Raw genomic sequence first — 27,897 nt, forward strand, 5'->3', positions numbered from 1 at the left:
GTAGAATTTGATTTGCTTTTGTGTTTGTTTAGGCTAAGGGCTCTCCAAACTTTGGTTGCAGGAGCTACTGAGATGGGTCGTTCAAATCCACCACCAGAACAACCAGGGGCTCATGAGCTATGGGTTCCAGACCAAACTTGATTCACAGGGGCTTCCAAGAAGTTTCAAACAAACCCACTTACAGCAAGGTTTTTGAGCTATGGGTCATAACACAAGCTTGATTTGCAGGGACTTGCGAGATGTACAAATCCCCACTTACAGCTAGAGATTCTTGAGTTATGGGTCACCACCCAAACTTGATTCACAGACTTCTTGGATGAGTCACACACATTCATTTACAGTTCTATTATAAGTGAGCTTAATGCGTCACTGGTTTCACTAATTTTGATAGAGAATTTTTCATTGGTTGCGAAGCTGTTCTTGTTCATGAGTTTGGGTCATGGCTGGGAAAGGTCAAGAACCCCTGGTTTAGGCTCCTGTATGAAAACATTCAGAGATGCCACTGTACTCTAATTTACCTGGATCCCGGGACCCAGGTTATTCGAAAAAATCTTATGATCAAATTTAAAGCAAATAAGATTCTCTCGCTCTCGCTCTCTCTCACACTTATCTTCTGATCCCCTATTTTGGTTATATGACTTTGGTTATCCTGGTAAAATGATTTTATTTTCCCTCTCTGATGGTCCACCATTCTGATCTATTGCCATTTAACTGCCACATATTTTAACACCTGAATATGGGAGCTATGTGAGATTTGTGTTAGAAAACTTAACAGTGTGCTTATGTGTGTGTGTGTGCTCAGCATTTGGCGTGTTTTGTGTTCAGTAGTTGGTGTCATCTATCTAGAGCCGCAACTTTCTCAAACGGGGCAAGTACACATTTTGGCACAACCATGTAATATAGCAGAAGCAGTTATAAAGGATGAATTTGGTTCTCCCTCTAGTCCAGAGCCCAGTACACTAGATCCGCCTATCCCCCCCCCCCCCAGTTGTGGCCCTGCATCGATCCTCCAAACTGGTAACTTGTGCATTTGAAATTTAATGTATGCATATTTGTGTTGTAGGTCTGTGTGATCGCTGTGGCAAAGGAATAGCTGACTCAAAATTCGAAATCTTTAGGAAATCACATTTTTAAGCGATTACCATTGCGCAATCAAAAGTTCCAAACCTGGATTTTCACCAAAAGCAAAATTTGGGGGAGTGGTTATAAAGGGCCTCTTCTTCCCCCCCCCCCCCCAGAGATAAAAAATTTGAAATATTTTTGTAGAGAATTAAAATATTGGAATAAAATAATTTCTTTTCTACTATCTGTGAAGAATTAAATCCTTGTACCCCTCCAAAAGCTGATTCTGTGTACACACCTGTGATTTTCGCGATGCGAAATGGTGACTACCACGTAGTAGCTGGATGACAAAACTGCGGATATTCAAGTCGAGTTTTTACAGATTCGGTTTTTTTTCTACAATATCTGACAATTTGAACCGGCGTTCCAATTCTTTACGATTAAAAAAAAATGAGCATTCGCAATATTGTAGGAACAAGACAAATTTACGCCGCATAGACGCGACCTTTGAATGCCGGCAGATAGGCACGAAAGTACCGTAATTTCCCGTATGTTACCGGAAGGGAGAAAATCCGTCGGGGAATAAAAGATCCGAAATTTGAAACTTCTGTACATTGCCCCTCATTCATGAAGCAGCTAGAGATATCCCTCATCTTATTCTTCAACAACCCGTGTGTACGGTACAGTGTGTAAAGTAGTAAAAGCAGTTTTTCAAGGTCATGTGATCATGATACATGGTAAAAAAGGGAAAAAAGTTATAGGGAGGTTTTTACTTTTTTTTCTTAAAACTAGAAAAGAACGTGTCCCAGAGGATGCGTGAATGCATCCTTTTCTGAAATTCTGGGTATTTGAAGTGTTATAGTGCGTCAATGGCATCTCTGGCATTCATTTTATAGTTTTCCCTTTTTTTTCTTCAGCTGCTGATTTTTCCTTGAAATAGCAAGTTTGTTCAAGTAGATGCTATTAAATTTTCTAGTGAACTATATTTATTAATGTATATTGAACTTATATGAATGAAATTTTTTTTATATCCCAAAGTAATTTTATACTGCTCATCAGTCCCAGTGTACTTTTCATAATATTAATATGCACTTCATCCGTAACCCTTTTCTTCTGATCCCTTAAGCATTGCTATATAGGATTTTCAATGTATTTTCTAGTTGTTGAAGTTTCATAGCTTAAATTTTCAATTACTTAAAGTTGTAAATCATTTTCAGACACACTTTGATATGGGTCATGAAGGAGGCAAACATTGTAAATGATCCAAAATATATATTGTGCTAAACACTAATACAGTCATGCCACTTAATGTGATCACATTAGGACTCAAAAATAAACAATTGATAACTTTATCAAAAAAAAAGATACAATTAAGATAGCTGCTCTAAAATTTTTAGATGACTATGCTTCCAGTTTTGTGTGAAAAATAGACAGCTCCATTTTTTTAAACACAAAAATGGTTGCAAGATGTTCAGCAATGCTGCTGCAGTCTGTTGACTCATTCTCAATAACTTATCATAAGTTCTAAAAGGCTAATTTTTAAACCAAGGTCATGTCTTTTTTTTAAATTTGGCCATTGAGAGTAATTAGAACAGAACTGTTCAAAGTGGATTGTGATACTTTTGTAATACTGTGTACATACGTACCATTGAACTCTTGAAAAGTCTTTTGGCCATTGAACTCTTGAAAAGTTTTTTGGCCATTGAACTCTTGAAAAGTCTTTTGGCCATTGAACTGTGAATTTGGTCAACTGAAAGAATTTGGCCAAAAAGTAGACTTTTTTTTTCACCTTTCATATGCCTCCACTATAGAAAATCAATAGAAAATGTAGCACAGCACTTAAATGAATCATAGCAGCTACTATGGCTGGATGAAGAATGTGTTTGGAAAACAGAACAGTTTGTGTCAAGAAGGAAGGCGGCTCATATCCTGCATAGCCTGATAATGGTTCCTATTAAAAAAGTGTGTTGCTAAACTTCAGCTTGAAAATGCATAGGAAAAAAAAATATATATATATGTATGTATATTAGAGATGCCATTGACGCGTTATAACGTGGCAAATACCTGGAATTTCGGAAAAGGACACGTAAAAATTTTGTTCAACCGTCCAGGAGAACACTTTCTTTCCTAGTTCTGTGAAGAAAAAAGTAGAGCGAAAAATCTCCCCAACTTTTTTCCCTTTCTTTTTACCATGTATCATGATCGCGAGACCTTAAAAAACTGGTACACTACTGTATTGATATAAACGCGGGTTGTTGAAGAATACAGCCGGATTTTCCTAGGAGCAGGTTTTCTGTGCTGTGCGCAAGGTAATTTGCCTAGCGCAACACGCCGTCCACTCACCAATGAGAAAAGCAGCATGACTGTTTTCCTACAGAGCGCAATACACCTTATGACAGCGCTTTACATCGCGCGTGATTGGCCCACTGCTTCTGGAGGTGTCAAATGCGTCGTGCGTCGCACGTTTTGCTGATATTCTCTTCACTCTCTCTCTCTCTCATGTTTTCTTTCGCTTCCCTTCAAACTGGAGCATGCATACGACAGAGTAGCTGATGCCAAGGCCATGTACTATAATATAGCCTCGCCGATCTGATGCGCCTCGCTAGGAAAACACAAATGCGTAGCGTAATTATGTAACACATTTCTACCGGCGCGAAATAGTCTTATTCGGTTCACGCTGTGCAAAAAACTTATTCCTAGGAAAACCTGGCATAAGATGAGGGATATCTAGTTGCTTCCCTGAATGAGGGGCTGTGTACAGAAGTTTCAAATTTCGAATTTTTATTACCCTGTAGATTTTCTCCCTTATGGTTATGTACGGGATATTACGGTACTTTCGCTGCAATCGGCCGGCATCTCTACGGCGTAATTTCGTCTTGTTCCTACAATATTGTGAATGTGAGTTTTTTTTTAAAAAACGTAAAGGATTGGAATGCTCATTCAAATAGTGAAACCTTCCCGATATTGTGGAAAAAAACCGAATCTGTAAAAACTTGACCTTGAATATCCAGTTTTGTCATCTGCTATGTGGTAGTCACCGTTTTGCATCGCGAAAATCACAGGTGTGTATGCAAAATCGGCTTTTGGAGGGGCGCCAGTATCAAATTCTTCATAGATAGTATAAAATAAATTATTTTATTCAAATATTTTAATTCTCTACAAAAATATTTTTAATTTTTTATCTCGGGGGGGGGGGGGGGGAAGGAAGAGGCCCCTTATAACCTCCCCCAAATTTTGCTTTTGGTGAAAATCCGTGTTTGGAACTTGCGATTGCACAATGGTAATCGACTAAAAATGTGATTTTGTAAAGATTTCAAATTTTGAGTTGGCTATTCCTTTGAAAAAAACTTCTGGTTGCCACAGCGATCACACAGACCTACAATACAAATGTGAATGCATTGAACTTCAAATGCTTGCATTATCAGTTTGAAGAATAGGATGCAGGGCCGCAATTGGGAGGGGCAGGCTGTCTAGTGTCCTGCGCTCTGGACTATAGGGGGCACCAAATTCACCCTTTATAACTGCTTCTCCTACATTACATGGGTGTGCCAAAATGTGTACTTGCCCCGTTTGTGAAAGCATCTAGTTGCGGCACTAGATAGATGGCACCACCTATTGAACACAAAACATGTCAAATGCTGGGTGCACACACATCAGCACACTTAAGTTTCTCCAACACAAATCTGACATAGCTTCCATACTCAGGTGTTAAAATATGTGACAGTTAAATTGCGACAGATCAGAAGGGTGAACCATCAGGGAAGGAAAATAAAATCATTTTGCCAGGAAAACCAAAGTATGAATAGGGGATCAGAAGATAAGTGTCTGAGAGAGAATCTAATTTGCTTTAAATTTGATCAGAAGATATTGAAAATACTAATATATTTTTAACGAAATGTAAAATCAATCGGAAGGGAATTTATACATTGATTAATAGTAAATATATAAATATGTGCCTCCAACTGTTAATTAAAGTGGTTCCTGCTTATAACGTTTTTCAAAAAACATCATAAAAAACGTTATAAATAGGAAAACACTTTAAACGGGAAATCTGAATGAGAATTACTTATTGTTAGGACCACGGAAATAAGTTCATACATTCTAAATGGAAAAAACGTTATAAGTGGGATAAACTGTATATTTTAGATTTATTACATGTGCTAAAATTTTCAGTGCTGATGAGCTTTTTTTTTTGCAAGTTTTTCCTACTAGTAGACAATGAAAGTAAATGAACCTTCGGATAGAACATGTTTTTAGAAATGTACTTGATTCACAGATACCTTCTTCTCTTACCCAGAACATGACCCACCGCTCAGTCTCAAAGAAGAAATATAAGCAGGTGATCACACAAAAACCTGGGGCATACTGGAACAAAATTCATAGAGATACCAGTGAATTATGGGGGGGGGGGGAGAGAGGGTTGTCATAATTTTTTTTAAGATAAATTTTTTTTCAGAGGGACCCACTTTCATTCAAAAGGACCCAGATTTTTCAAATAACCTGGGTCCCGGGACTCAGGTAAATTATAGTCCAGTGGTATCTCTGTATATATATACACAGTCGATCCCAGTTATAACATTCCTCCCCACACGAATAAAGGACTTGCATCCCAGAAGGGAAAAAGCCCTGGTCATGTCTGGTTTGACGTTTATGATGTTTTCCCGCTTGGTGTGATGTATTTTCGAGGGTATGGACTAAGTAACTCTTAAGATTTCCCTATTGCAGCGTTTTCCTGCTGACAATGTTTCTTCATGGTAGTTTATGGAAAACATAAGCGGGATCCACTATTATATATATACTGTATATATATTTATAATTATTTCAGTTGCAAGGGAGGCATCCCCAAACAAGTTGGATTGAGGAAATCCAAAAAGTTTTGACCGTGGATTGAAAATGGTTTCTGATGATGATGTATAACAACATAAACTGAAATCCTGACAACTGGAACAAAAATTTCCCATGTTATGATATATGTCTGGTTCCACACTTTGCCAATGTGATAACAATTCCAGAGTAATAGTATCTTATGATTCCAAGTGTCTACTGTTTATATACAAAGTCAGTTGACAGAAGAATTGAGTGGTTTAACACAAAGTCATTAATTATTTACCTTGTGTATCTAGTGTTCCACCCCCCCCCCCCTTTTATTTTTTGTTCATAAAAATGGGGTGCTGATTTGGTACATTTGTCTTGATAATTTGACTCTGAAATTCTTATGTGCTGCTTAATAACCTTATATGCTGCTAAAAAAAAAAAGACAATTTTTTTAAGTTCAAGTGAAAATTGGTTTTATGTGTTATCATTAAATTGGTTTTATGTGTTATCATTAAATTGGTTTTATGTGTTATCATTAAATTGGTTTTATGTGTTATCATTAAATTGGTTTTATGTGTTATCATTAAATTGGTTTTATGTGTTATCATTAAATTGGTTTTATGTGTTATCATTAAATTGGTTTTATGTGTTATCATTAAATTGATTGTGCTAACTTTTCTTAATGACGTGCATGATCATAATAAAAAACTGAATTATGAACAGCTATCAAATGTCCATAGATAGTTCCTAGCCATCCCAAACCTAGAGGGGTTATGTACAAGTTTCAACACAAATGAACACATATTCAAATTTTTGTTAAAAATGGATTCTTAAAAATTATAACCTAATTTTTTTGGAGGATTTCAGAGGTCAAAATATGTGTAAGAGCAATATTACACTATAAAAGATTTAGGAAAGGTCTTTTATAAAACTTTACAATGTAACCAATAAACGCATTGGTTACATTCGAGCAGATGCAACAAAAAGGCTTATTGTTTCAAGTTTTATAAAAGATCTTTTATTAAACTTTTATAGTGCAATTGAGGCTTTACTAGAAGTTTTGTATGAAATTGCGACAGACATAAGGGGTCGTTCAAGTATTACGCAAGCAAATATTTTACCCCCTCCCCCTTGTCAGCAACATTTCATCAGCACTGCCCTCTCACTCCTAACACATATTAGTGGGGATCAGAAACGTAAATGTGAGGGGGGGGGGGGCTCGTGTGCCTCTCCCAGACAAAAAAAAAATATTTTTTTTAATGCAAAAAATATTACTTAAAAAAATTTAGTTTAGAAAAAAAATACCTTTATATGTAGTTATAGTCGACTTCTGTTAATTTCAATGCTTTTTGAAAAGTAAGAATTTAAAATTTTCGTTAAGAAATTCATTGCAACCCACCCTTTAAGCCATATATGGTAAACCTTTGACCCACAGAACAAATGTGGGCCAGAAGGTTATGTGATAGCTTGGCCCCTCAAACCCAATTTCATAAAAATGAACTAAGCATCACATTTACAGATCGTGGCACAATTGCAGAGCATTTAAGTGGCCCATGGCACATTCAAAGATCACTTAAGTAACCCCTGACACAGTTCCAGAACACTTAAACGATCCAATGGCGCATTTAGAGATTTCTCAAGTGACATGTGGCATGCACGGTTTTAGAGCAATTCTATATCACTCAAGTTACCCATAAATTACATAATTATGAGTCACATGAGTGATGCGTTGCACAGTTCCAGAGCACTTAAGCGCCCGGAAACATTTCCAGAGCACTTGAGTAAGGATTTGTGAAACAATTAGATATCACTAAAGTGACTCTGTAGGGGACTTATCGATAGGGAGAACGTTAGTTCAGGTGCCCAATAACTATCAAAGTTTTTTTTCCGTTTTTGGTACACCGCATAAGATTCCATTAAGAATATTTCATATCTTCATAAAGGGTGGTAAGCATCATCCAAACCTCCCCCCCCCCTTGTCATCAAAAGTCAGCAAATCGTAAACCCTTTCACTCCACCCCCCACCCCCCCATTGATGCTGACTTAATACTTGAATGACCCCTAAGTGGAATAAACTGATCACACAAATTTTCGATCAGTATTTAAAAGATTAACCAAGGGAGTGATTGAGTGGCAGCAGCTGTTGTTGGTCATATTTTTTATTGTGCAGAAGTCATCAGTTTATTCGTTATTCAATACTCTTTTCTTTTTTTTTAACGACATAATTATTTTCTAACAATTTAATTAGTTCAATGTCAGTAAATTAGTTAATCAGACAAAATTCATAAGGAAAAAAGTAATAATGAAAAGCAAGACTCCAAAATGCAGCTGATGTGACAGGGATATTATTGTCTGAGAGGATTTGATTTAATGTTCTGGAAATTGTAAACAGAGGGCCTTATCATTTTTACTGTGCTGGATTTACCGAGAGAACTTTGTCTGACAGGAACACAAAACTGTATTTAAATATGTTACACTAGCGAATAGAGTTAAAAAAACTCAGACAATGAAAGTGCCAAACTGTGATGCTGTGGATGATGGCTCACAAGAATTGTGCACAGGAGCCTCTTCTCAATACAATGGTACAGTGACAAATGCAACAGATAGTGTTTGGACTCTTCTCAGAAAATTCCCGCCTCAATTTGTTCATATCCATCCAATTTAATGATTATGCCAAGAACTTGGAATATCATAACGAGTGTAAGTGACCTAAATGAATCTATAGCACAACTAAGAACTGCAATTTTAACTGTGAAACAAAATCCATAAAATCTGAAAATGAAATGTTTAAATCTGAGATCATGGATCTGAAATATGAAATATTGGAGGTGCAACAATATTCTAGATGCTCTAGCTTGGAAATTACTGGAATTGCCAAAGAAATACAATTGAAACTACAATTGAGACAGTGAGATCCATATTAGCCATTCTGGACATACAACAACACGAAGGTATACTAGACACTCATCACATTTCCACGAACAGAAAAGATTGCCACAAGTCAATTATAGTAAAATTTTCTACAAAAGCAAACATGATTATTATATTGCAGCTTCTTTAGAGAAATGCCTACAGGCATGTGATATAGATCCACAGTTCAACCTGTCCACTATTTATCTGAATGAACATCTAGCTCCAGGAGTGAAAAAAACTTTTGTATCAATTTAAGTTATTTAAAAACGATAAAAATTTCAAATTTTGGTGGGTCAAGAATAGCAAAATATTTTTATGCCAAAATGAAAATTCTAGGGTGTTCAAGATAAAAAATTAATTCCATTCAGGATAAGAAATGATTTTCAGACTGGCCAATATTCTATCACATAGCTTATACAAAAATTGCCAATATATTAAAAAACAAAATAAAAACAACAAAGAAAGAATATTATGTAAAACGTTTCAACGAATGTGTGAACAGCCGAGAGTAGTGAATGGAATCGTGAACAGAAACAATAATCCATGTGTACCCTTACACCAAGCCATGACATTTAGCCAACCTTTTTAACCAGTATTCATCTCAGTAAATCACCCTAGACACATAATTATCAATAATTTTATGACATATATTAGAACGAATATACATTCCTTTTATTACATGGAAATCAAATCTCATTAATTATATGTACTATTCTTGGACTAAACAATAAATAAAATTCTAGAATGGATAGAATTAATGCAAAAGCAAAATTATGGTAAAAGTTCTTGCAAAAACGCACACTCCTATATTGACATGTCTCTTTTTAATGATCTTATAACTAAAAGGTACTTATCCAAACTGTCTCAAAATTTGTATCATTACCCCTATTTTCAAGAAAGGTGATATAAAGGAATTGAGTAATTATTGACCTACTGGGGGGGCTCTGCCCCCCTGCCACCTTTGGCGGTCACCCCCCCCCCACCTACTTCTCTTCACAACATATCTTGTTTATTTCGCCCCACTTCATCAGCGTGCTACGGAAAGAGACGTGTGAAAGCACCAGCTTACTGAAGAAGCGAATTTTAATAAAAATAATGATAAAGAAACAAAAAACAAATGAGATTCATCAAGCACTCCTAGAAACTGGGGCCCCAGATTCAATTCGCTGAATTTTAGTGGGGCCCACACTGGATATATCTTGGGCTATATCTTATCGGATATATCTTACCGATGTGTTGCAAATTTTACAGTGTTAAACAACAAAAATCAATGAGATACATCCAGGGGCCCCGAATTAGAACCTATCAACATTCCCATGGAGCACTGACCTGGAAGCTTGTCGGACACACCCCTGTAAGGGACCATGAAAATTTTTCATTTTTTTCAAATTTGCAACGAATAAAATCTAGGGCCCCACATCCAGTAGCGGGAACACAATATGCAGATTTTTAGTGGGGGATTTATCTCGGTCTTCTGCTGTTGCAAATTGTATAATGTTAAAAAACCAAAAGAATCAGATTCATCCAGAGCCTAAAAATGAAACCTGTAAACATGGGGCCCCCGACTTGGAAGCTTGTCGGTCATCCCCCACTGCGAGTGCCATGAAAAATTTTCATTTGTATTCGTTTTACCAATGAATAAAAGCTAAGGCCCCCAATCAGTTGCCCGTTGTATTCGCATACTTTTAGTGGGGCCCCAGACTGTCTTTATCTTGGGCATCCGCTGTTGCAAATTTTGCAACAGAAAATGAGATTCATCCAGGGCCCCCAAAATGAAACCTGTAAACATGGGGCCCTCGACTTGGAAGCTTGTTGGTCATCCCCCGCTGCGATTGCCATGAAACATTTTCATTTGTATTCGTTTTACCAACGAATAAAATCCAGGGCCCCCATTTAATTACCCGGGACACCAATTCGCATACTTTTAGTGGGGCCCCAGACTGGCTTTATCTCGGACTTCCGCTGTTGCAAATTCTACAACAGAAAAGAATGAGATTCATTCAGGGCCCCCAAAATGAAACCTGTAAACATGGGGCCCCGACTTGAAAGCTTGTCGGTCATCCCCCGGTGCGAATACCATGAAAAATGTTCATTTGTATTAGTTTTACCAACGAATAAAATCCAGGACCACCCACGCAACTACCCATGACCGAATGCTTCCGCTATCGTAAATTTTTCAACGTTAAAGCAGCAAGAAAACAATGAGATCCATCAAGGGCCCCTGGAAATGAAACCTTTTAACTTCCCGATGAAGGTATACGTGCAATCCCCCAGTATCCCGACCCTGTGTGTTGGGAGCACTGGTGATACACGTATATTATACGTATGCATACCTCTCGGCATGACCCCCCCACAAGGGCAGGGCTGACAGGACCAGAACGATTCTTATCACTTTTTGATTTTTCACACTATAAATTAACCACAGAGGGGCCCTGAAAAGCTGGTGTGGGGGCTCGCCATCTAAATTCCAGCCTAAGGGCCCTGCTGTAGGATATGGGAGCCTCTTGGTACATGCATATAACATGGTCCCGATGGGTCAAATGGATCCCAATATGTGCTAGACTTAAATGCTTGACCCAAAATCGTAACCGACTTCCGTAACACAAAAACGTAACCGATTTCCGTCACTCAAAAACTTCACCCACTTCCGTCACTCGGTTGCTTAGCAACAGGCCCTTTTCGAGTTTGTGATTTTATATTATAGAGTAGATATATCTGTTTTGTTTTTCAAAATCTTTGGAAATATTTAAAAAAACCGTCTACTCATATATTTAAATAAAATCAATTTCTTCTCTGCCTCACTCTAGTATTGAAAATGCCTTAATATCATTCAGCAAGTTTGCTTATGAAAGTATTGATAACAGTAATGAGACAATTATTTTTTAGATATCTCAACAGCTTTTGACACCATATAAATCATGAAATTCTACTAACAAAACTACATTCAATTGGAATAAGAGGTAATATTTTTGACTTGCTTAAATTGTAGTATTTGAATCATTATCAATATGTTAAAATCAATGATACAATAAGCACGAGTTTACACATCAGAGGTGGTGTATCTCGGTGCTCAATTTTGTGCCCTTACTTCTCCTTGTCTACTTAAATGACCTTTGTAATCTTGACATAAAGAGAAAATTAAATGTCTTTGTGGATTACACTGTGCTTCTATAATCATCAAACAATTTAAATACAGTAGACTCTAACTAGAACTGGCCGGTAGTGGAAATTTTACATCACGATAGATTGTCAACTTTACTCCACGATAGAATGATACATCCATATATGCAGAGCTCTCAAAAAATTATAAAAAGTAAGACAAGGGAGAGGGTACCTCCCTAAGAAAACATAATTATAGCCTTATGAAAAAAAAACTGAAATTTATGTTAATTTTTTCAATTTTGAATTAAAATGTTTTTCATATCACTATTTATGATTTGTAAAAACTGCTTCCGTGAAGCTCAGACGTTAACACACACATTCACATTAAACTGATAAAGTGGAAAAAAGTCATCTTTTACTTTGGGCACCAATTTATGACCTTGTATGGTTGAATCTACTAAATTTATTCATAAGAAAGGACTAGATATTTACATCATAGGGAAAAAATCCTACCTACAATAAAACATATACCGCGTAGGATATATCGTAATAGCTTCCTCATTCGAACATTACTGTCAGGAGAGCAAAAAAAAAAAAGATCTCTGATGCACCATCTACATTCACAGAGACGACCGGTCGTGACCATCACAGACTCTTTCTCTGGTTTCCTGAAACCATCTTGGTATGAAACCAGGAAGAGTTTTTAAACATAAACATTGTGGTGCATAATGCAATAATTAAAATACGTTACATATAAGCAATGATCAAATATCTGGTGAACGCATTTCTATAATGGAGGGCAAAAAAAAGTGAGAAAAAAATTCACACATATTCAAAAAAATATATAGTTCATTCTTCATGAGAACAATGACTTGTAGGTAAATCAATCTGCGACTTTTTCAGAGGACTGCCTCTTCAATGGATAGGCATCACCAGTGTCTATGCATTGTTGTTGCCAGGGTTGTTTGGTTTAAACCAAGTGGTTTTTTTTCAAAAAATCAAATAAAAGTTAAAGTTGCCTAAATATAATTTTTTTCCTTGAAAAATATCATATTGGTTCATTATTAGCCAAAATGTTTCATTTTTACCACATTTTATATCCTTAAGGTACATTCTGATGGTATATCTTTAAATGACATAAGTTTTTATAAGTGGTTTTTTTAAAAAGTCTCATAAAAGTGGCCAGAATATATATGTATATATTTTTCATATGAAGTATCTTAGTTATTTAAAGTTACATATAAAAGCCAAAATTTCTCATTCTTACATTTTCTAACCTTTGGCTACATTCTGATGCTCTATCTTCAGCAAATTCATGAATAAAGATTGCATCACACATTTAAATGTAGTGGTGTATTTCTCACAGGTTTTGTTTTTATTTTCACAAAAAAGCAGCTACAGTAGTGACACCATCATGCTAGGGGCAGGTGGTAATATAATCCAATAAAGACACCAGCTGTCCTTAAAGGACGAAGACTAGTGTACTAGTAGTTACATTACCTCACATACATTTTCATTTTCTTCATTTTCCCATAACAAGTAGCACATCTCCTACTGTATATCTCCCAGTCTTAATATTCAATAGTTGTTTTTTTTTATACTTTCAGACTGTTAAGCCCAGTTAATCAAGGTTCTACTGTATAGTAGTAACAGATTTCTGAAAAATAATCAGCTATATACAGGGTGATTATAATTTAAGTTTTGATTCCAAAACTATACAATAAGTACTGATCAGAATGACTTGAAAATTTGCATGGATACTCCTGAAGCAATGGAAGTTTCTTTCGCAAAAGAAAAAAAGTGCAAAATGTGCAAGTAAATGATGCTGTACTTGGCCAGCAGTATTATCTATTTTGTGTAAACACATCATTTTGGCACTTCCACAGCATCAGTGTGTGGATAGAACTTCTATCAAGATGCACATTGCAATACCAGCAAAGCAGCTGCTGAAGACCCATTTTGACAGGATGCACCTTGACCTTTGCAACTTCTGGCTGTGGGGGTACCTCAAAATGTTATAAACAGTGGTCAGATTGCAAACTTTGGTGAATTGCAATCTCCAGCACATTCCCTATATGTTAGAAGTTCCTCAGGAATATTAACGGGGGGGGGGGGGGGGGCGGCACATTTGGTTTAATAAAGCTGAATTGCAAGCACATCCACATTATGACTATGGCATACTCTGATTCCGTTGTTGAACAAGAATTTTTGTGCTTTCAACCTCATAGCCAGAACACGCAGTGGATAACATATTTAACATTTCTTAAGTAAGTTGTAGTTATTTGTTCAATTACTTTGTTTTTTGTGATGTTTCCATGAATTATGAAATCGTGCAATGCTATAATTAAAGTATCATTTTGCCATGACTGGCTATCGTTTCCATTCTGTGAGCAAATTTCCCACATGTTGGATGATGTGATTAATTTTACATTTTTAAGTATTTTTTCCCCTTTACCAAATAAAATTGCATTTTTTCAGGAATATTCATGTCAATTTTCAAGTCATTTTGACAATCATTCTTTTTTTACAGTGTTTTGAAATCAGAACCTTAGTTATAATCACCCTGTATATCGTAAAACATTGCTAATTAATCTGCATTATTTATGCTTCATTAAATACATTATATTCACCTAATTTTTATTACTTTTTGCTAAATAGCTTCCTAATTAAGCATACTGAAAGTAACTGGAGAAAAACCTTTATATACTATATGATTAATAATAACATTGAAAGAATTTTCAAACACACAGTAATCCATTGAGTTAAGCAAAAAAATAATTAAATTGCAAAAGTTGGTTTTTGTTAAAATGTAAGAAATATTGATTAATTAAATATGGAAATAGTGTTAATTTTATTAATAAACATTTTATTTTAATTAATTATTGGAAGTTTGAATGATTTTTCAGAAATTTCATTGTTTTTAATGTTAATACTATTTAAAACAAAAAAACCGGTTTAAACCAAAAAAACCCAGTTTTTTGTTTTTTTTACCAACCCTGGTTGTTGCAAGGTCAAAGTGCTGATATATGATACAGTCCAAGCGACACCTGAGGTGAAGATGTACTGGCCACAGCATGTCTATATGGAAATCTCTGGGACACCTGAGACTTTTGGAGCCTCTGTGATGAGCGTCTACAGTTTTCATCTTTTTCTTTCGTCTGGTGGAACTCTGCGTTTCTGGAGGATGGATTCGTCCTTGAAGATAATCTCACATAAATTGGCTGCAGAGATTCTGGCGATGACGCTGTCGTTTCTTCTCCATACATCTCGTTCATGTGGATCATCATGTGCTTTATCATCTGCAATATCCGACTGAATATGGACTGGCAGATTCCGGAAGCATAGGCAGCCTTTGAACAACTGGCAGACACAATCTTGCTACTTCTTGAAACTGGTAACTTGTGGGATATATATAGAATAGCTCCTTGAATATTGCTTGTCAACATGCCTCTGAAACTGACTCTTTTGGGTGAAAACGAACTGACAGATGTGACATCTAAATGATTTTCTGGCATTGAGCGGGGGATTCGCTGCGACCTTTTCTTTTTATTAACTGACCGGTGTCGAGTGTTGAAGCTTATGGCTTGCCAGATGTTGCTTATCTGAGACCATCTTATTGCAGACGTTGCATATCTGAGACCATCTTATTGCAGACGTTGCATATCTGAGACCATCTTATTGCAGACGTTGCATATCTGAGACCATCTTATTGCAGACGTTGCATATCTGAGACCATCTTATTGCAGACGTTGCATATCTGAGACCATCTTATTGCAGACGTTGCATATCTGAGACCATCTTATTGCAGACGTTGCATATCTGAGACCATCTTATTGCAGACGTTGCATATCTGAGACCATCTTATTGCAGACGTTGCATATCTGAGACCATCTTATTGCAGACGTTGCATATCTGAGACCATCTTATTGCAGACGTTGCATATCTGAGACCATCTTATTGCAGACGTTGCATTCAAAGAACACTTTCTCATTCTCATTCTACTCGAAGGTCTCCTGGTCAACAGTGTTCCTGGTCTTCTTGGTGAAGTACCTTGTCTGGGTTTCCGAGACTTCCTTTAATTGGTGCTGCTTCATGTAGTCATCAAAGGTGACCGTCATTGGCAAGAGGGTGTGACACCCATCACACTTGAAGTTCTGGATGAGCTCTTTCGACAACCCCCTGTCACTTTTCCTCCTTATAGCATTGGAAAATCTCTCTTCATTGGTGATCTGGTCAAAGACGTTCATCAGCGAGCTGCACATGACCCCTTCAGACTTTCTGTCCTTTGTGAGATTCGGTGCAAACGCATTCTGGAGTAAGCCCACGTTCAACTGAGGTTTAGGACTGAACCCTTGTTTCTTCGCATTGTCTTTTCTGGGCATAGCTGTCCTTTCTATTATGACCTCAGCCGGTCCCCTTGCTCTCTTCTTTCTGGTGTCCATGAGTCCCAAGGAGGTGGCTGTGAAAAAGATGCCCCTAAAAAATATGGGGGTGATATATTTCAAAAATACTACGATGCCTGCTGCCGTCAGGAAGTCCAATCCCAGCAGTGATCGGTTACCCTTTGCCTCCAGCAACACCAATAAGGTTTGTATCGGTTTGTATTGACAGTTCGATTTCTAACACGTACAAGTTAAATATTATAACAAAAGCACACAGAATAAATTAAGACCAATAATGTTATAAAAAACATTGTCTTTTAGTGTCTTTTCTTTTGACAAGTTCCGATTTTTTAATATTTTATAGCTGTTTACGAGTAGTTACTGTACATAATATATATTTTTAATAGTATAATTTTTCTGTTTATTTCTAGTCGATTTGCTCTTGAAAAATTCATTGATAAATTTGAGAAATATTTTATTAAAATTTGCCACGATTTTTGTGATCCGTCCCTTTAGCTGTTTGAGTTCAGTTTGCAACAAATTTATAATATGTTTATATTTTGCCGAATCTTGAAACTTTAGTAATAATAAATCAATTAGATATTATAACAAAAAATATGTAGAAAAAATTATTAAGACCAATAAAATAATGTTCTAAAAGATGTAATTCCTTTTAGCATATTTTTACTCTTTTTGAAGTTCTGATATTTAAATAGATGTTTAAATATTTCATAATTGTTTACGATTATTAACGTGCACGACATATTTTTTTCTCACTGTAATTTATCGGTTAATTTTGAGTCGATTTACTATCGAAAAATGCATTGATAAATCTGAGAAATTTTTTACTTAAATTTGCAGAGATTTTCTATCACATTTTCAGAAATTTGAAATCGTTATCCTCCTTTAACTGTTTGAATATTTATGTTTGCTTTCAATGTATAAATTTGTTGGTTTTAAAAATAAAAAATTTTTATGACATTGAAAATAGCAATAGCTTGCACATTTGAAATGTTTCACGGAACATCGGTGGAAATATCTATCTTGTTTGCACCACTGTTCTGCGATTAGATACGAAAATGAATATATCGTAGAGTTACGTAAATTATTGTAGAGGCTGAAGCAATGTGATTGGCTGTGTGGGAAAAATTACAGAAAAAAAATTATAATCTCACAATAGCGGTGCATTTGCAAAATATACAGCCCGAGCCCCCTTCCCTAATATTTTTGAAGAAGTAGTTCCCCCCCCCCCAAAAAAAAAATTTTTTTTGATTGGCTATATCTTTTCTCACACTTGGCTCAGAAAAAACTTTTTGACAAAAAATTTCTCTAAATAGTAGACATCATCTGCTCAAAATTACTTTTCTTTAGAATCTCAATTGACTTGTTCTGTGACAATAGTAATCATATATCACGGTCAGCCCTGCCACTTCATCCCAAATTGCATCCTCGCAGAGTGCTGCCAATTGTCGCTACCTGAAAGCACCTCTGGAAATATCTTAAGGTGGGAGGGAATCCTTTCACTTGCTTGTATTGTCTGTAAACTCAATAGCATCTCTTCTTTTGTTGAGTGTGACCCTTGGGGAAAGGGATACGAGACAAAAGAAAAAAGTAGAAGGAGGTAAAGTGAACAACAAATAATCTGATTAACAAGTTCGATGACCCATAACATTTTTTGATCCTGCACAACAAAACTAACTGGGGATATGGAACAGAGGTGCGTGGTCATGAAGAAAACAGAAAACATTGGCGGAGGGGGGTTTAAAGTTGCTGATCGTTCTGTATATACCGGATGCAAGCGCATATAGAGGAAAGGAAGGGTGCATTGTATTGCTTTTCCAGAAATTATTGGGGGGGGGGGGGGCCTCAGCCCCTGGATTCCAGCTCCTATGATATGGAATCAAATAAATAATAGTGAAATAAAATTAACAAAAAAAAGAAATAAATGGAAAATTTCAGATTCTGCACTCCTTTAGATGTGTACCATTGCGTTCTAATACTATAATTTAAATTTCTTCCTTATAAATCAGCATTCTTTTAGAAATTTTGAATGTTTCTAGCCAGGGCGGCAACAAGATACTGGATCAGCCAGGCAAGCTTACATTTTGGCACCCCCCTTGTAATGTTAAAGAAAGCGTTAAAAGGTGAAATTTGCACACCCCCTCCTCTCTGGTTCTCTCTCCCAGTTGCAACCCTATTTCTAGTTAACCCAACCAATATATATTCCTATATTCCAAGTCTGAAAGTGATTCTTTTAGTTCAAAAATGTTTCTATGCAGTTGAATATGGTAGACCATTGATTATATCCGAACATCCATTTTCCAAACAACTCGGTCAACTGAACACTTCAACCCAACTCATTTTCAGTTTTCTGTAGTCAATGATTCTCAACATAGTTGGCATTTTCTTGGAACTTGATTTCTCTCATCTCCCAACTTGACAGCTTCATTCTATTGTATAATAATACACTTCCAAACAATTGTACATACCATACTTGTGAGCTATAGATGTAAACAATGGTGGATCCGAGTACAGTGTATGTAGTTACAAACGATTGACAAGCAGACAAAGGCGTGAATAGGAGCAGATTTAGCTGTCATCTTTTTTTCTTGTCTACGAATTCATCTTAATTCTGTGGGTGTGCCTTAATGAAAGGAAGGTGAGGGTCTTCTTGACAACAAAACAGTTCTTATCACGGTTTTATGGGGGAGGGGGGTATCTTTCCCAGCTTACAATATTTTTGAATATTTTTCAATCTTTCTTTAGCTTTAGTAGTGTCAACACTTTTTGTCTCTCAAGTGCAGAATGGGGACAAAATGAGAACGCATTGTTTTAAACATTATGACATTAAAAAAAAGTGGAAATAGGGAAAAGTTGGTGGGGGAAACTTGCAGCTGAATAGGGACTAGGTGTGCCGCCAACCATCTGTGATTTTTTTTAAAATGCGATAAAATAGAAAATTTTTGCAGCAATTTTTTCAATTTTTTTTTTTTTTTTGTAATTTTAAAACAGCTGATGGACTAAAGTCTCGCGAAGTTTTAGGAAGTTATGCCCATATTTTCATCGTTTGAACACAATCACTGAAGATGATCAAAATCACCTAGTTTTGAAAGGATGCTTAGATATGCTTCAGGAACTCCCTGTATTCCAGTCCTGTCGTGAAGAGGATGTGTCTCAGTGGTTGAAAATTCATAGTAAAGATCCAGGATATCATTTTTTTGGATGACAGATATATATGAAAGTGGATGATCAAGTTGATCAGGGTGAAAGTGATGAAGATGAACCAACGGCAAATGTAATAACACACAGTGAGGCAGAACAGTGTTTCACAAAATGTCTCGCGTGCTTAGAATCACAGCCTAGTGCTGATCCGCTTCAATATTTTTATGTCGAAACTATTACGGAAGGAGACAGCAAAATGTTGTATAAGCAAGTTGAAGCAATTAAAGATGGATTAATTTTTTACTTTTGTGATACACTGCCTTTTTTTCATTTACTTTTCAGAATAAGTTAAATTTAATTATTTTGGGGATTTTGTTGCTTAATTTCAATTTATTCCTTTGTATTATTGAATTCGTTTTGATATCGATTTTCCAAACTTTTCACTTTTCCAAACACCTTTCGGTTCTAATGTGTTTGGATAATCGATGTTCTGCTGTATTTTCATTCTTCAATTGCAAGTTTTCATCTCGCAAATGGGCTATCTCATTGGATAAATTTTGCATCTTGTTGTCCACCACCTTTAATAATTATATAAGAAAATCTAAGCTTTTAATAATGTCTCCTGTATCTTGTATTTTTTAATGGTATCCTTACGTAAAGTAAATAAATATGCATTTTTAATAAATAATATATTGTACGAAGTGATAAATATTTATTATTTATAAAGAAAATAATATAATTCATTCATTTTTAAATTATGTACTTTTTATTTTCAATTAATTTGTTTTTATTTCATTTCGATTACATACACGATAGTTGCATAATCGTATACATTATGTCAATTGAACCTTTGCTAAGCAGAAACATGTCTAACGAAAAAAAATCTTGTTCCTTTGCAATTTCGTTAAAGACAGGTTTTACTGTATATACTTCAGCCTAATCTATTATACGAACAGTTAATACAGATCATATATTATAAAATTCATTGTAAATTTTTATCTTTTGGTCTTTATACAGCTAGTAATTGAAGTTTCTTTATTTTAATTTAGGGCATAGATTGGAGGCTATTGACTGAACCTGGTGTGAAATTGTTCTCGTTACATTTTGATGTTGTCCTTACCAATAACATAGCACTTCATTACTTTACTGGTTTGTAATTATGTCATATGTTCATTAAACATTCTTATATTATGTACCTCAAAATTAACTAGATAAGAAGATTAGTGAGGTACAGTAGCTCAATTCATACTACTAGATACTCACCTACTGTGCCAAAGGATATTCAGAACTGTCATGAGTTTGATACCCGCTTAGTCTTTGCCTTGTCAGAATCCCTCCTGATACCGTAGCTGCCAGTTCTTTCAGATTTTCAGGTAGGCTTCTGAATTTCTGTTACATTTCCTGAAAAATCTCTTGAATTTCACCTTTGATAGTAAATAATCCCTAATTTTGGGGAAAAAATTATTCCCAATGACTTTAACCATAAAAAAGTCTGGTGCTTTCGTTTTTAGTATAATTAAGAAAATTTCCTAAATTGTAAATGCTGGCTGCGTTTACTACTTTATTTATCATCACCTGATGATCACCAAGGTAGTTCCTTCTTGAGATTGACAATGCAGGGTAACATCCTGCATAGTGAAGTGGAGTTTTGTCGTCTTCTCCACACACAGGACAGATCTGTGGAACGCCACTTCTATAGATGTTTTGCCAGTTTAGCATAACCCGTGATGATCTGTATAACCTATTGAATGTTTCCTATTTAGTGAAATGCATTTTTTTGACAATATATGAATGCGTTCTCAAGACCAGTTTGACTTGTCTGCAGTCCTGCCTTGAGTTCCATTGCCAATGTTTGTTTTCTATCCATTGTTTGACATCTCCTTTTATTGTTGACGGGGAAGCAGAGTAAGAAGGTTCAGGTGCAGATAGCTTCATATTTGCTGCTTCTTTGGCTATTTGATCTGCGAGTTCATTTCCATGGAAATTTTCATGTACAGGGACCCAGAAAAGGTTGATGTTATTGTCAAGCACTGCTTAGTTATTCAACATATCTATGCAGTAGTTGACAGACAGTTGAAACTTGAAGTTGTGCAGAGCCATTAATGCTGCTTGGCTATCAAAGAAGATAATGATTTGTTTATTTTGATACCCTTTAGCAAGTACTTCAGCTTGGAAGACTAGTTGACAATGGTCGATAGAGCCTGGGCGGTGCACGGAATGAAATGAATGAAATGAAATGTTTTACCAGTATAGGGTATAATTCCGAAAACAGACAGCGATATACAATAATTTGGCAACACGACGGAAGAATGGAGGAAGTTATGCAGGAAAGCGGTAGACCCATTCGGGAACGTATATCATGTGACATTCAAGGCAAGGAGGTCTACGGCCCAGATTCTAATGGGAGAGGAGGCAGAGAACATGGAAGAGGCATTGGAACAGCAGCTCCAAAGAATCTACCTGATGGATGAAGAAGAGCAGGAATGGCAGAACAGAGAGAGAAGACAGGAGACAGCAGAACATGGTCAACAGGAGGGAAGGACGGAGAAAGAGATCCAGAGATCACTGAATAAAACTGAAAACAAAAGAGCGCCAGGCCCAGATGGGATAACTATACCATATATAAAACATTCACAAGGAATACCCGGAATTGCTCACTGAGTTATATAACAAGTGCCTGGATCTGGGTAGCATGCCAAGGATTTTCAAGATTGGAAAGATAGTATTGATAGCCAAGCCAGGGAAGGAACAAGAAAAGTTGGAATCGTACCACCTGGTGTCACTACTATCCCACACGGGAAAGAATACTGGTGACTGGGATCCTAAAGCAGAATGTGCCAAAATCTGCGATGTACGTTGCAGAACAATTAGCGCTACTGCAGAACAATTTGGAAGAATTTTAAGAAAAAGTGTAAAAAAACCATTATTATATGTATGGGGATTTTTACAGCAGAACATTTCCAGTCAGCTGAGGGTTCGTCACAGAACAGTGCTGAACATTCTGCTTTGGGGACTAGGACTGTCTATCATCTGGACAAGGAAAAATTCTTGCATCCAAACCAGTATGGATGGGGAGGTCAGCGGACGAGGCGTTGTGCAATATAATAGACAGTTTACAAGAAAGAAGAGCGAGACAAGAGCATACGGTATTAAAATCAGCTGACATCAAGGGGGCATTCAATGCTTTTAATTACGGAAATCTCCGGAAAATAATCCAGCAACTGCCGATACCAACAAAGCTGAAGATGACACTGAAAGCTCTCTTGATGGGTCGAAGTGTTCTGGTGGAGGTAGAAGGAGAGACAATGGAGCATGCGCAGACAAGAGGATGCCCACAGGGATCATGCTCTGGCCCCTCATGTGGAATATAACGATGGATGCTCTGCTAAAAGAAAGATGGAGGGAGGGGGGGTCAGAGTACAAGCCTTTGCAGACAACCTGCCGCTGCTAATCTCGGAACCCAGATAGGATGATTTAGAGGAAACAGTTGGAGAAGCGCTGGAGACAGTTGCAACATAATTGGATTGGAACGACCTAGAGCCAGCACTCGATAAAAGTGGCTACATGTGGTTTAGCACACAAGACAAGCGACCTAAAATCAGGATGAGAAACCAGAGACTCACATGGAGAAAAGAAATTAAATACCTTGGGGTGCTGATCGACAGCGACCTGGATTGAATTCCACATCTTCGAGAGCAAGGAAAGAAGGCCAATGCAAACCTACACAAGATGATGGCCATAGGCAGGTCCAAGATGGGGAATTAACCAGAGGATGAGGAGAGTGCTATATGACCAGGTGGCAACCAAGACAGGTAACATATGGAGCAGCCGCGTGGTACGCTGGCCGACAGAGAAAATGAGAAGACAGCTCAATACCATCCAAAGAGGGTTCCTGTTCTTTATGACAAGGGTGTATCACAAAATATTGACAGCAACAATGCAGAGCATAGCAGGGGTACCTCCTTGAGTTTGTATACTGACTTCGTATGCAAATTATCGAGTATATCCAGACTCAACAGAAGGGTGACAGAGTACCAGAGGAGGTGGAAGTAAGATCAATAGGATAGGGCAACCACCCAGCTAACAAAATCCAGGAGCAACAGGTCCTAACAACAGAGCGAAAAGAAGTCATCTCATACGAGTGAAGGACAATATTTATGGATGGATCCAAGATGGATAGTGGAACAGGAGCAGCGTAGGTGGAGTATCAAGGAGGTGAAAGTCAAGTCCTGAGAGAGAAACTGAGAGAGGAATGCATGGTATTCCAAGCACAGCTGTGGGTGATCCGAAAAGTACTGGAACAACGGGAGGATAATTTGGAGATGACCACCATATACTCAGACAGTAAATCAAGCTTGGAAGCCATCAAGGACCCTACCCTTTAATTAGACAGGAAGACGCTAGAGCCATAAGACAAATACTGAAAGAGAGGGGGGAATGCAGCACTAATGTGGGTGAGAGGACATGTGGATGAACGTGGAAACGAGGAGGCAGATCAGTTGGCGAAGGAAGCAACGAAACTGGAGACAACATCCCAGGAGAAGATCCCTGCGGCAACGATCAAAAGAATAATTAAAAGGCAGACAATAGTGGAATGGCAGAAGCAATGGAATGATCCAAAAACAAACTGACGGCTTATTCATAGTCATCCCAAAGTTTGAAAAAAATGATTACGGGCAAATCAGAACTACCTGTACTAAACAACGTTGTGTGTAAAGAAAGTAGAGAACATGCTCATAGCGCCAAAAAAATAGACAATTAGGAAACACAACAAATGGGGCCGTATGCTTATGATGCAGCAAAAGCTATATGGACACAACTCACCGAGAGCACTATTAAATCTCGGTCATGCATTCCCCTTGGTGAACGACCACAACTACAAAACCTGTTGATGACTTATATTGATGCCACTAAAGCCTTTTTGTTGTTTATTGGAGCCTCCTGGAAGAACAGCAGTGGAAAGAAAAGGTACCGATTACCGGTAAGAGCACAAGAGGTAATAAGACTCCAGATGTCAAACCTATTCGGAGAAGTGATGGCCACAATTTATCCAAAAGCCTACACACTTCGATGTAATGTGAGTGACCATTCAGATTCGATGTAAGCACATGACCAAGAAGCCACGCAGACTTTACCTACAGCAAAACAATGTACTTCTTCTACACTGACGTCGGCTAAGACTGAGCAGAAAGGAAAGAGCAAGTCTAAGAGAACAAGACATAAAAAATATAACCCAGTCGTGCTAAAGGGTAAGAACTCCATGCTAGACTTTTCCACCATGACTATCAACTGCTCAACTGATGTAGGATCTGGTTCAAATGATGAATTGGCTAGAAAAAGTGAATCCCCGGCTCTCTCTGCATTGTCATTAGTTGAACAGGCGACCTCAAAAATTGATGGATTTGCAAATCCGGATATTCCAGTAATCCCAACGGAAAGCAGCGACAGCATCTCTAAGAAAAGCCAGTCCGCTGAAGATCTGATACATCACATCGAGCAACTGAGGGTCATTCAACATCCTGAAATCAATGATGATAATCCTATAATCAACAGTGGCAATCGATTCTTCAAACAATCTAGAGATGAAAGTGGCCAATCGATGCCTAAAAAGTCTACTTCGTATAATGATGAACACTATTCATCTGAGAATACATCTGACAGTGAAGCATATGAGGAATATGAAATAATCGACGAATGGAAGATGCAGCGAGAGACGGCACATTCACCAGCGTGCTCACGAAAGCGAGTACTTTCCACGTACGAAATATATGATACCTCCGAAGAGCCAGAAAATAAATCTCATGACATAAGCAGAGCAGACTCCGAATATAAACTGATTGACAGATGGCCGAAGCAAAAAGTAGCAGCACGATCACCCCGTTTGCAATACCGTGTACGAGGAGTTATGCCTGTCAGGTACGCAACATATGATGGTTTCAAAGTATCAGAAAATGCATCTCATGACATAAGCAGAGCAGACTCCGAATATGAACTGATTGATAGATGGCCGAAGCAAAAAGGGTCAACACGATCACCCCGTTTGCAATACCGTGTACGAGGAGTTACGCCTATCAGGTACGCAACATATGATGATTTCAAATTATCAGAAAATGCATCTTGGGACCCAAGCAAAGCCGATTCAGACTATGAACTCATTGACAGATGGCCGGAAACAAGGCAGTTAGCACTGTCGCCTCCAGAGCAATACCGAGTTCGAGGACATGTGCCTATGAGGTATGCAAATCGCAAGACCAGAACAGACGAAACTGAACATTCACGAGAATTCGAAGTAGTTGATTCATCCCCACGTTCTCACAAAGGGAATCGCCATTACGAGCACAATCTTAAAAAAACACGAACAATAAATCAGCGAACATTTCATAGCAGAGTACATAACGACAGCAGAAAACACAACAGCAGACAACGTATAAACTGTTACATGAGTAATCTAGCGATGAACAACAATTACGAACGGCAACATAATAAGGAAGACCAAGCATGTCCAAGTAGACAACGGCAAAAACATGTTACGGCGATACGGAATGGCAGAACCACCGCAAGAACCCCTGGAAACATATCTACAAGTTCACATACATCGCACAGCTCAGAAATCAGCAGATGTACACGCTGCCAGAGATATCGCCACCACGCAATAAACTGCGAATATCCGTATCCAGGATGTGCAAAATGTGGAAATATTCATAATACAGATGTATGCACGACGAAAACACGCAGATGCATTAACTGCATGGAAAGCAACATGAACAGTTCCGTGAGAATAGCAGTAAACCACAGTGCAACCAGTAATCAATGTCCAACATTTCAAAAGCACACCAGAACGGCAGCTGAATCATCCACAAATCATTTCAGAGCACATAATAATAGCAGATACTGATCCCCATAAGCCCAAAAAAAAAAAAAAAAAAGAAAAGTACTGGGAAAAGTACGGATGAACTGAAAGTACTGCAAATAAACATTGACAAATGTATAGATGCAACATCACTTTTAGTGAAACAAGCAGAAAAACTCCATATTGATATCATTCTAATACAAGAACCATGGATTAGGAAAGGAAAACTGCTTGGTTTTCCCTCAGATTGGCACATATGGCTTTCGTATAACCAAAAAGCAGCTATTATAATACTAAGCAAGAAAATAGAAGGAGCAATCTTTGACATTAAGGAACATACAATAGCTGTGAAGTTGCAATTAAATAATGAGCAATTATTATTCATCAGTGGATATTCATCACCTTACGACGACATAGATCTTACGCTACAGGAGCTCACAGCAATCATCCGGAAAGCCAAAATAACAAAAACTATCATAGCAGCAGACTTAAACGGAAGAAACAGATTATGGGGATATCCAGATACAAACCACAGAGGAATTCGCATAATGAACTTCATTCAGAGCAACGGATTGTATCTACTACATAACAGCAAAGAAGAACCAACATATACCCACTGGAACTCAAAAGGATGGCCGGACATGACTATGACTAATTCCAATGAAATACAACGCTCAATAACAAGGTCAATCGGCACGGAAGTAACATTAAGTTGCCATAAATATATTCATATTCAATTGAGCAATCTTGACATACCCAAGATGAAACAAATCAAATATAGTTCATCTGTGAGAAGAATAAATAATTTTATGATGAATCTAAAACCCCTAATAGGATCTATAATACAAAACATCACATCATGCATAAATTGTCAAGAAATAAATGAAGCAACAACTGAATTATTCAGAACGTTTACTGAAGTAGCAGCAACGACACTCCAAGTGGATAGAATGTCACAACGAACGTGTGCACCATGGTGGAACAGAGATCTGGAAATCCATAGGAAACTGCTACGAGCTAAAGAGAGACTTTGGAAGAAGTCGCCGGAAGCACAGAAACAGCAAGCGATGGAATCTTTTCGGCAAGAGAAAGCGAGATATACTAAAGCCATTAGAAAAACAAAGCTCAATTCGTGGAAACAGTTTTGTGCGGAGATGGCAGATCCATTTGGCAAACCATACAAGGCTGTACTAAATAAACGCAAGCCTACACCTCAGATAGTAACGGGAGCATCGGAAGGTTGCCATTTTAAAGACATTGCCCAACAACAACTACACGAGCTTTATCCGGATATAAAAGAAGAGATAATAGGCGAGGAAATACAGCTTACATTGGCTGTAAGCTGAGCTCAAGAAGAAACAAATAACAAGAGGAGAGATACAACGAACATTAAATCAAACAAATGATCGAAAGGCATCCGGACTGGACAACATCAGTTATAAACTTTTGAAAGCTATCAACAAACAGTTCCCAAATCTTCTATTCCATCTATTCAATCAGTGCGTCAAATATCATTGCTTTCCGGAGCATTTCAAAATAGGGAAAATCCTTCTATTTCTAAAAAAGGACCAAAATCCAGCAAACCTATCATCATATCGACCAATATCTCTA

At 37.3% G+C, this 27,897-nt stretch overlaps 1 protein-coding gene across 4 annotated transcripts in view; it reads left to right on the top strand.

Moving 5' to 3' along the window:
• The window catches only part of LOC149088357 (sorting nexin-13-like), a 360,452-nt gene that overhangs the window by 199,094 nt on the left and 133,461 nt on the right, over nucleotides 1-27,897 (top strand). For all 4 annotated transcript variants that reach the window (XM_089247374.1, XM_089247371.1, XM_089247378.1 and 1 more), the window contains one exon: nucleotides 20,486-20,585. In XM_089247374.1, coding sequence (XP_089103500.1) covers nucleotides 20,486-20,585 — 100 coding nt within the window. The remainder of the gene's footprint in view (nucleotides 1-20,485; nucleotides 20,586-27,897) is intronic.

This window comes from Pholcus phalangioides, unplaced genomic scaffold, assembly GCF_987345545.1.
Source record: "Pholcus phalangioides strain wild (caught in Gottingen) unplaced genomic scaffold, Ppha-v1.0 ptg000003l_1, whole genome shotgun sequence".
NCBI classification, from domain to species: Eukaryota; Metazoa; Arthropoda; class Arachnida; order Araneae; family Pholcidae; genus Pholcus; species Pholcus phalangioides.